This window comes from Procambarus clarkii, chromosome 1 (assembly GCF_040958095.1).
Source record: "Procambarus clarkii isolate CNS0578487 chromosome 1, FALCON_Pclarkii_2.0, whole genome shotgun sequence".
Taxonomy (NCBI): domain Eukaryota; kingdom Metazoa; phylum Arthropoda; class Malacostraca; order Decapoda; family Cambaridae; genus Procambarus; species Procambarus clarkii.
The window spans coordinates 51,733,167-51,743,864 of NC_091150.1; the positions used below are offsets into that span (position 1 = coordinate 51,733,167).

At 42.1% G+C, this 10,698-nt stretch overlaps 1 protein-coding gene across 1 annotated transcript; it reads left to right on the plus strand.

Moving 5' to 3' along the window:
- The first annotated feature begins 6,892 nt into the window (after window positions 1-6,892).
- LOC138363425 (uncharacterized) lies at window positions 6,893-7,261 on the plus strand. The gene has a single exon (XM_069322547.1). It carries the CDS (start codon window positions 6,893-6,895, stop codon window positions 7,259-7,261), a length of 369 nt encoding a protein of 122 aa, XP_069178648.1.
- Window positions 7,262-10,698: the final 3,437 nt, after the last annotated feature.

Consider the following 10,698-nt stretch of genomic DNA (forward strand, 5'->3'; position numbering starts at 1 on the left):
TGATTGCGTAGCAAGAAACCTGTGTGGTGGAGAGTCATGATTGTGGACACAACCGATACGGGCTTCTTATATAATCACATCCATGAGTAAACATGAGTAGAGGACTTAAATCACCAAACACACTAAACTTCATATTCCAACCTGTCCTCTTAAAAATAACGTCGCTTTTGGCCGTTTGCCCGTATGGCCGGAAGTGGACGTAATATGAAAATGAAAAGAAAATGTTATTAAATTTGAAATTTTTTTTCAACAACAGTTAAGGGTCCTCTGATAGGTTAGATGGGCATGAAATTCTCATAAAGTTTTAAAACGTTATGAAAAACATTAATTGAAAGTTTCCTCTCCTAACCTTACCGAGTAAGCCAGACGACTCAAACAGAAAACGGGACAGTACGTCACTTTCGTGAGTCGATTTCATTTCAAATTACGTCCACTTTTGGCCATAGCGCGCATATGAGCCAAAAGTGACGTTATTTTTAAGAGGACGGGTTGCATATTCACCCTGGACGGATCAGACATTGGAATCATTGACCATACAGTCCCACTAGCAGCCAAAAAAGAACGAAGAGAAATGAATAAAGTTCACGCACATTAGTAAGGGGAAGATGGCAAAATGAGGAAGTCTCTGGAAGGTGTGCAATGGACACAAAACTCTCGATCATGAATTTGCAAGGCAAGCCGACTTATTTTGCCCACAATTGCTCAGCTGAAAATAGATTCATGGTAACACTAACGGACCAGGGAGAAGAGCACAATATATGTTCATGATACCACAGACAGTGACTCATAACAGAGGAGAATCAAGACACCAACACCAGAGAAAGAAGACAGAATAGAGACATAGAACCAATAGAAGGAGAGACATAGAACCAATAGAAGGAGAGACAGAACCAATTGAAGGAGAGACATAGAACAATAGAAGGAGAGACATAGAACCAATAGAAGAAGGTGTAGTGTCCAAGGCTGATACACGACTGAAGCTACAAGGCAACCACGTCAGGAAAATAAAGTTTAGTCAAGTAGTTAAAATATATAGAAGACAAGATGGAAAATTAAACAAAAATTCACAGAATTTTTGTACTATACAAAAGTTTTCAGGATGTGTTGAATATAAATCCTACGGCCACCCTCCCCCCCCCCCCTTCCTCAGAGGTAAAGGATACGGCACCCATACATGAGAAACTAAGTAGCATACAAGTTCTACAAGATGAGATATGGTAGCAGCCTAATGATCTTGGTGTTCTGAAAGCCATTGAGATAAACAATATCTCACCATTATTGATGATGACTGACACAAACTCTGTGGAAACCTTTTTTGCATTACACATCAGTGAATCTGATTAGACATCAGATAAATCTTCCACTAGAGTGGAAGATTTATCAGACTGATAAACGAAGAATATTCTAATAATTAAATAACGGAAGGGAGATATACAGGCGTTTCCTTATTATGAGAATCATTGCCTTGTTCATATAGCAACGGCTACGTGTTTTACAGGACTTACCTCCATCCCCGAATACCGCAGGTGAATGATTTGTTAATACCCGCAATATTGTGTGAATTTACAACTTAAACAGTATTATGTTATGCCATTTTCGGCCTAATCGGCAAGAAATCTTTTAAATTTACCAGCATTGTAAAATTTATTATAATATAATGTGGGTTGAATATTAGTTAAGTTAGGCAGTGGTGAGAAAGATTCGACGTATTTGGGTTAAGTGAGGATGTTAAGTTAGCTTTAGTTCAAGGTGTTCAAAAATGCACATCATGAGTGCTGAATTGAATTATTTGTTAATGCATAAAAACACCGTCAAACAAAAATGATTAAAGGAAGTCGTTACATTTGGCAACATAGCCTAAAAACTCACGTTATTTGACACCTGAGATGATGTGCAGATGATGATGATACCACAGATGTCTATGCACGTGTGTTTTAAATCGCAATGCAGGTGTTGTTAATCCCTTCTGAAAATAGAATTGTCATATTGCTGAGGGTCGTATTATACAAGTGGTGAATTACTGACAGTCAAAGCCAGTAAAAAATCATTTTATTATTAAGAACTCTACACAAGATACTCTCAACGTGACACACAACTAAAGAGACACAGCCACTGCGACACAGTCACTGCGACACAGCCACTGCGACACAGCCACTGCGACACAGCAACTAAATGTGCCAATTGGGTAATAGAAGCCCGCATCACATCGCAAATGACTAGGCCACCATCTTGTCAATGTGTTTCAATGTAATTAAAGAGTAAATATGGATTTCGATGCGTCAGGCCTAAATATAGACATGGTGTGTCAAAGTGCCACGAGAAATTGACATTTGTCACAGGACGTGACGATGGCAAAGCTCTCATTATTACATGTATATATATAGTAAGACATAACCACCTGAATGATACCACTTCTCTGAGCCTCTAATCTTAGATCTGTAACATTGAACTCTGACTGGGGAACACATAACATATAGACGTTTCTTTCATATAATTACTAGTGAATATAATGCACCTGAATTGGTAGCTGCGCTTTGTGTTACAAAAAATATAGGTATATAAATATGTATATAATCCCTGTTTATATATTTTATTTTGGATCATCCATAAGTTTTTTTTTCGCATTTATCTACCTATTTAATGAGAGTGTTGTTAAAAATCAGCGAATTTTTTTGTGTCCTTTAGACCATAAGAAAGAGTGAAATTGTAATTTTCTCATAATGCAGTGAATAAGTTTTACAAAACTTTTTTTTTTGTACACACTCAGCGCGTACGCTCACATATTTGCATAAACTTAAGTGGAGGCACACACATACATATATATATATATATATATATTATTGATATATATATATATATATATATATATATATATATATATATATATATATATATATATATATATATATATATATATATATATATATATATATATATATATATATATATATATTATTTGTGTGCACGCACTCTTGGGCGACGGTCGTATACCGGTGTGCACACACCCTAGCTTTTTACGCACACACATGTACATCCACATATGAACCAATGTGCACACACACACAAACACACACACGGGGGGAGGGGGGCCTCGCGACTGAGTGGACAGCGCTCGTGGGTCGTAGTCCTTAGGGACCGGGTTTGATTCTCGTCCGAGGCAGAAACAAACGGACAGAGTTTCTTTCACCCTGATGTACCTGTTCACCTAGCAGGTAATAGGTACCTGGGAGTTAGACAGCTGTTATGGGCTGCTTCCTGGGGAAGTGTGTGTGTGTGTGTGTGTGTGTGTGTGTGTGTGTGTGTGTGTGTGTGTGTGTGTGTGTGTGTGTGTGTGTGTGTGTGTGTGTGTGATAGAAATATATGAAGTAGATATAATAGAGGAGAAATAGAAATGTTGGAAAGGCGGGGTCCAAGAGCTAATAGCTCGATTCTACAGACAGAAATGCAGACTCCATACACATTTTTTGCCTTTGTATGAAGGCAGACTGCATATACATTTTCAAGTGTAGATGTGATAGATCCCAATAGGCTCAGGAAGCTGTACATAAGTTGATTGATAGTTGAGAGGCGGAACCAAAGAGACAGAGTTCAACCCCGCAAGCACCACTAGGTGAGTACACACACACACACACACACACACACACACACACACACACACACACATACGCGCGCGCGGAAGACAGAAGAGTTAGGGGGGGACATGATCACCACATTCAAGATTCTGAAGGGAATTGATAGGATAGATAAAGGCAGGCTATTTAACACCAGGGGCACACGCACAAGGGGACACAGGTGGAAACTGAGTGCCCAAATGAGCCACAGAGATATTAGAAAGAACTTTTTTAGTGTCAGAGTGGTTGACAAATGAAATGCATTAGGAAGTGATGTGGTGAAGGCTGACTCCATACACAGTTTCAAGGGTAGATTTGATAGAGCCCAATAGGCTCAGGAATCTGTACACCTGTTGATTGACGGTTGAGAGGTGGGACCAAAGAGCCAGAGCTCAACCCACGCAAACACAACTAGGTGAGTACAACTAGGTGAGTACACGCACACACACACACACACACACACACACACACACACACACACACACACACACACACACACACACACACACACACACACACACACACGCACATACATACACACAGTATGCCGCCTCATTATGGAGTCCCCATCTGAAGAAGCATATAAGGAAACTGGAAAAGGTTCAGAGGTTTGCAACAAGACTCGTCCTAGAGTTACGAGGGATAGAGTATGAGGAGCGCCTGAGGAAACTGTGCCTTACGACACTAGAAAGAAGAAGGGAGAGGGGGGGACATGATAGGAACGTATAAAATACTCAGGGTGCATTGATAGAGTGGACATAGATGAAATATTCACACGGAATAGTAACAGAACGAGAGGACATGGGTGGAAACTGGAAACTCAGATGAGTCACAGGGATGTTAGGAAGTTTTCTTTTAGCGTGAGAGTACTGGGAAAATGGAATGCACTAAAGGAACAGGTTGTGGAAGCAAATACTAGTTATAATTTTAAAACTAGATATGATAGGGAAATAGGACCATAGTCATTGCTGTAAACAACCGATGCTCGAAAGACGGGATCCAAGAGTCAATGCTCGATCCTGCAGACACAATTAAGTGAGTACAATTAGATGAGTACACACACACACACACACACACACACACACACACACACACACACACACACACACACACACACACACACACACACACACACATGCGCGCGCACTCACAAGTTCACTGTTTCAGCTACAGATATAATGCAGTGCAAGAGAGCCGGAGATCATATAGGACTAGATTAACGACAGCTAAAGTGATGGGATCAAGAGCTGCAGTTAAACTCCAGCAAACATGAAAAACTGGCGCCATTTTTGCTTCCCTACACTCGAGAGCCACTGTGAAGGCCTCACCAGGAAATGGGACGGCTCGCCTGAGTTAGGGAAAATGAGGATGAGTGGTATTCATCAAAACTTTTGCGTTGGTTCCAAACTTTTTCATAAGTAAATTTACGACTTTAAGGATAGAGAGAAACACCTTGATTTTAAATTTGTAATTGGTTTGAAGGCCTTGCATACAAGGACAACACGTGTATGCTGGAGTTTATTACGTTTCACAATTTATTATACCAAATTGCTTAACTGACGTATAAAAATATAGATCAAAGAAATTTTAACACTCATGATATTATCTTGTAAATAATCTGGCGAATACACCGGTAAATGAATACATTGTTCCAAATAAATATACTGAGTCTGTCTGACTGTCTGTCTGTTTGTCCCTGGTTGGAGGCCAGACGCTGGGGGCTAGTCTCGCCAAACTATGCATGGTGACTAGTGGGTGGAAGTAGACAATCATAAGGGGGCCAGGGGTCGCTCATGCACTCTTAGATACCGACTTCTCGCCAGTCTAAAAACTAGATTCCATCTTCACTGAGATTCATCTAGCATATTATTTTCAACGTGATGAAGAAGTGTTGGGAGCCACCGAAATCTATACACACGTATGCTATAATATGCAGACTCGTATATAATAGTCTTGGTGGTAAGGTGATGTTGGTGACGATGTTGTTTACAGGCTTTTAAGTTTAAACCACTAAGTCCATTTTAATCCAAAGTATGGAACTGTATTATGCTAATAACAGTTTGTTAATGTCTCACAGTGTCTTATGTGGGTATTGATTGGTTCAAGCAAGAGCATTAATGTGGTCCTTGGCCTATATTGTCAGTGTTCAACTATCGCGTGGTCTAAGCTCTTTGTTACAGACTGGGGCACCATCCCACAACTTTTGTTGCGGAACGCTTAGCGTCACATGACTACTGAGCTCGTTAGCTCGTGATTGCAGAAAACGGGGAACTCTGCTTGCTATCCTTTCTCAAACTGGTTACTTGTAAAAAAAAAAAAAAACACGTATATGTCTAAAGCTAAAGCAGTTTCTGGAATTAGTTTAACTTAATTTTATTTTAATTTGAGGCCACGGTACTCTAAGGAAACCATGGCACCATAAACTAAACGGATGTGGCGTTAATTTTTGCTGACACCTAAGTGTTCGTGATGATTGTCACTGGCTTGGGCTGTCGTTACAGCCACTTGTGGTTATAACCTCTACCAGAGACCTGTTGAGGAGGTTAATTTCGTATCTTAAGTTAACGATGGAATTATTTACGCCACAGTCAGTTCCTTTCTCTCGAAATGTGTGGGTTGCGTGTTATAACCAACCTGTCCTCCTAAAAATAACGGCGCTTTTAGCCGTTTACTCGTATGGTCGAAAGTGGACGTAATTTGAAAAAAAAAATAAATAAAATAAAATTGGGATTTTTATTTTTCAACGACAGTAAGTTAAAGGTCCTCTGATAGGTTAGGTGGGCAAGAAATTCTCTTAAAGTTTCAAATTTGTATGAAAAATGTTAATTGAAAGTGTCCTCTCCTAACCTTTCCGAGTAAGCCGGACGACTCAAACAGAAAACGGGACAGTACGTCACTTTTGTGATTCGATTTCATTTAAAATTACGTCCACTTTTGGCCATAGCGCGCATACGAGCGAAAAGCAACGTTATTTTTAAGAGGACGGGTTGATCACAGAGTGACTTGTGGTAACTCAGACTTCCTTCTCCACTCAGTTTCACAATACCTTCCACCTTCATCTCGAGAGAGACGCGTGGCCGTCTACTGAACACTTATGATATTCATTGTGAATGACTTGTGACTTTCAGAGAGGTTCATAAGTCAGTTTTGACTCAAGATAAATGAAATGCAAATTTTAGGCGTTGAATATAGCCATTCATTGGCCGCTACCAAACCCCGACCTCCCCCTCCACCCCGTCGCCAGACACCACCCCGCCCCGTCCTCCTCATACACCTCAAGTATGAAGCACACTGGCCTCACCATGAGGGAGCACACTGGCCTCACCATGAGGGAGCACACTGGCCTCACCATGAGGGAACACACTGGCCTCACCATGAGGGAGCACACTGGCCTCACCATGAGGGAGCACACTGGCCTCACCATGAGGGAGCACACTGGCCTCACCATGAGGGAGCACACTGGCCTCACCATGAAGGAGCACACTGGCCTCACCATGAGGGAACACACTGGCCTCACCATGAGGGAGCACACTGGCCTCACCATGAAGGAACACACTGGCCTCACCATGAGGGAACACACTGGCCTCACCATGAGGGAGCTCACTGGCCTCTCCATGAGGGAGCTCGATTATCCCGCTACTCACTCCTAAAGCCTAACCCACACTACATATATATTTTGCACTCCTCAGGCGGGTTATATTTCTCCCATCAGGGGGGAATATTGTCTATCGTACGGCAAGCAAGGTATTTATTATAAGATAATAGGAAGTCAAACCTTGGCTTCACAGGAGACATAAGTACTCTACCCTCACTGTGCACCGTATATACAAATCCCTCTATATTTACACTGTATTACAATTGTTTACTTTCCCCAGGAGCGATTAGAACCTAGGGAATGTGGGAAACTGCAGAAGGCCTATTGGCCGACTGGTGGCATATCCAATTTACATCCTCCCAATCTCATTCATGTACATGTCATACACTATTTCAATACCGTAACTAATCTCTCGTCTTCTACTTCCGAGAGTATGTATTTTCTTAAAAGTTATTGATCTATAATGGTCCCGTTCTACCTTCTATCTATCAATATATATATATATATATATATATATATGTATATATATATATATATATATATATATATATATATATATATATATATATATATATATATATATATATATATATATATATATATAATCTCCCCGTGATAAATTACTCTTGAGTAGAAACTACCAGCAATATTACAAAGCCAATTTTCGTATATCCCTCGTAGGCTCAGATTAACAGACTCATCACCTTTTCAGTCAAGAAAAAAAAATGTTAGTGAAAAGAAAACGCTCCTCTCTCTCTCTCTCTCTCTCTCTCTCTCTCTCTCTCTCTCTCTCTCTCTCTCTCTCTCTCTCTCTCTCCCTCTCTCTCTCTCTCTCTCTCTCTCTCTCTCTCTCTCTCTCTCTCTCTCTCTCCCTCTCTCTCTATCTCTCTCTCTCTCTCTCTCTCTCTCTCTCTCTATCTCTCTCTCTCTCTCTCTCTCTCTCTCTCTCTCTCTCTCTCTCTCTCTCTCTATCTCTCTCTCTCTCTCTCTCTCTCTCTCTCTCTCTCTCTCAAGACTGCTTCAAGATGAATAATTTAGTCGACCCTCACCGAAAATTGGAGTACCTCGATTTTTTTCTTCAGCTTTTATAAGGAGGATGAATGTCGGCTGCAGTCGCCTCTTCCTGGAAATTTCAGGTACCTGGTGTCTGTTATCAAGGTGCTCGTCCCTGTCTGTAAGAGCCGTTCCTCACTTCTATTTATGTCCTTATGAATCCTCCACAATTTTTGAGAGAGAGAGAGAGAGAGAGAGAGAGAGAGAGAGAGAGAGAGAGAGAGAGAGAGAGAGAGAGAGAGAGAGAGAGAGAGAGAGAGATTGTCTGTCCAAACCTGGAGGACAGATACGAGGGCTTAGCTTCGCCAACATTTGGAGGGAAAACAGTATGTGATATGGGACGAACATAGGCTTGTAAGAGATAGGCTTAAGATAAATACTTTAAGAGATATTTGCCATATTGAGACCCCCCCCCCTTCATCCTCGTAGACTGAAGTGTGGTCAAGGGTAAAATATGGTTCGTGATGTCCTAGGAAGTTTTCGTTATCATGAAAATATATTTTCTAGCAGTTGCTTCAGTTCTACTTTATAATTGATATTCAGAGAAAATAAAAAAGAGGGTTGGAGGATGGTGAGGTAAGGGGAGGCCTGAGGGAAGATGAAGGGAGGGTAGGAGAGGGAGTGAGGAGGAGGGAATACAGTATGTCTGTTCCTCTCTCTCTCTCAGTTACTCTGTCTCTCTTTATCTCTGTTTCTGTCCCCACCTCTCCGTTTCTATCTCCATATCTGACTCACTTCTGTCTCTCTTTCATTGTTTTAAAAAAATTCTCTCTCTAAATAAAAATCTAATTGTAAAATGGATAGGTTGTCACTGGTTAGAGAAGCGTAGCCGTATGAGAGTCTTAAAAAAATGAACAGTTACCTCTTTTGACTCTGATTGAGAAGCATATATCTTGCTACACCTATAAATCTCTGAGAGGAACATCTTTTGTCTTTTATGCAAGTATGAGCAAATTATGGACAACAAGAAATTTCTGTAAATTTCCTCCGATATCATTGAATAATTGTGTATATTAATGTAGAAAAAAATATCCCTCTGAAAAATTAGGTTTTGAAAATATTTTGTTATATGTAGCCGGCGGTCAACACAAGAATCGTCGTGGGGGTTTGAATGTGACACCGCCACGGTGTTCCCTTTGGGAGTCTGGTAACTCGGAACAGCCTATGTTTTTCCCATACCCCACATCATTTTCTCTTTCAAATCCGGTTAAAACTACCCTTAAACGTCTGTCCTCCAACTTCGGAGAGACAAGCAAACATTCTCTCTGACAGTATAGAGAGACAGATTGTTACGAATCCGGATCCAGCGTCCGAGCCTGGAGCAGTGACAAACACGCCATCTGTGGGTCAGCTCCCGAAACCCCCGCCAAACGAACGACGACACCTAGTGAGGACAGCGTGTACTGGCCTCGAGGACCAGTTTCCAGTCTGGTTCAGCGCTCAACACCGCCGCTCCTGACCTCTGGTGAGGTGGTGCTCCGACGACAGCGCCATCTATGGAGTGGATATGTCGGGCGTTTGTATCTGAGCCTGTGAGTGTGGTGTTTTAGTGTCCCTGTTATTGATGACGTGTCTGCTTACAGAGCCGACCTGGGACCACTGTGTTGAAGGTGAAGTCAGTCTACCCGAGGCAGCCAGTCTCCATACTGTGAAGTTTGCTGCAGCTGTTGTGACGTCGTCCCCCCGGAAGAACACTGTGGTGTGTTAAGCCTGCCAGTGGAGTGGCAGTGAAAGGATTTACCCGGGACCGACGGTTGGAGACGATAATCCACTGGGGTATAGAGGACAGGAGGGTGATTGGTGATATCACACGAGACTCCTGTCTAGGGCGTACCCCTTTTATCGTGCGTGGAGTGGCCGTACCAGCCTTGTTGGCTCAGTACCTGCCAGCAGACCTGCTGGACGTGTGGTTGACGGCCTCCACGACGGTGCCCCCAGTGGACCTGTGTTGTGGCTGACCTGTGGCCAGGGTAGGCTCGGCGTTCTCAGAGGACACGTCTTGAGGCCACGAAGAAAGCACCGCGGACTCGGCACCTAGCTTCTCAATCAAGAGTCTTCAGCAGAAGACTAGATTGTACACGATCCCCTTGTAAAGTGTTAATACCCCTCCCCCTTGTGTACTCTTTTATTCTATATATTTATACGGTGATGGTGAACATTATATTATATTTTGTTCGTAGCTTCCTTTTCATACTCCCTTTAAGTTACTTGCGTCACGGATCGCATCCCTTGAAAGCCTCTACTGGCTTGGGGTCGGATATATATATATCTTCCTCAAACGACATCAGAGTAAGAACCCCGTTGCGTCCCGAGAGGGCCGTAACATAATTGGCATCCCCAGCGGGATCCGTCCCCTTGTTAAGTATGTTTGACAGGGGTGGTGAAGTGGCGTAATCCCTGTATATAATTCCCCCTGTGTGACGATTGTGACGTTATACG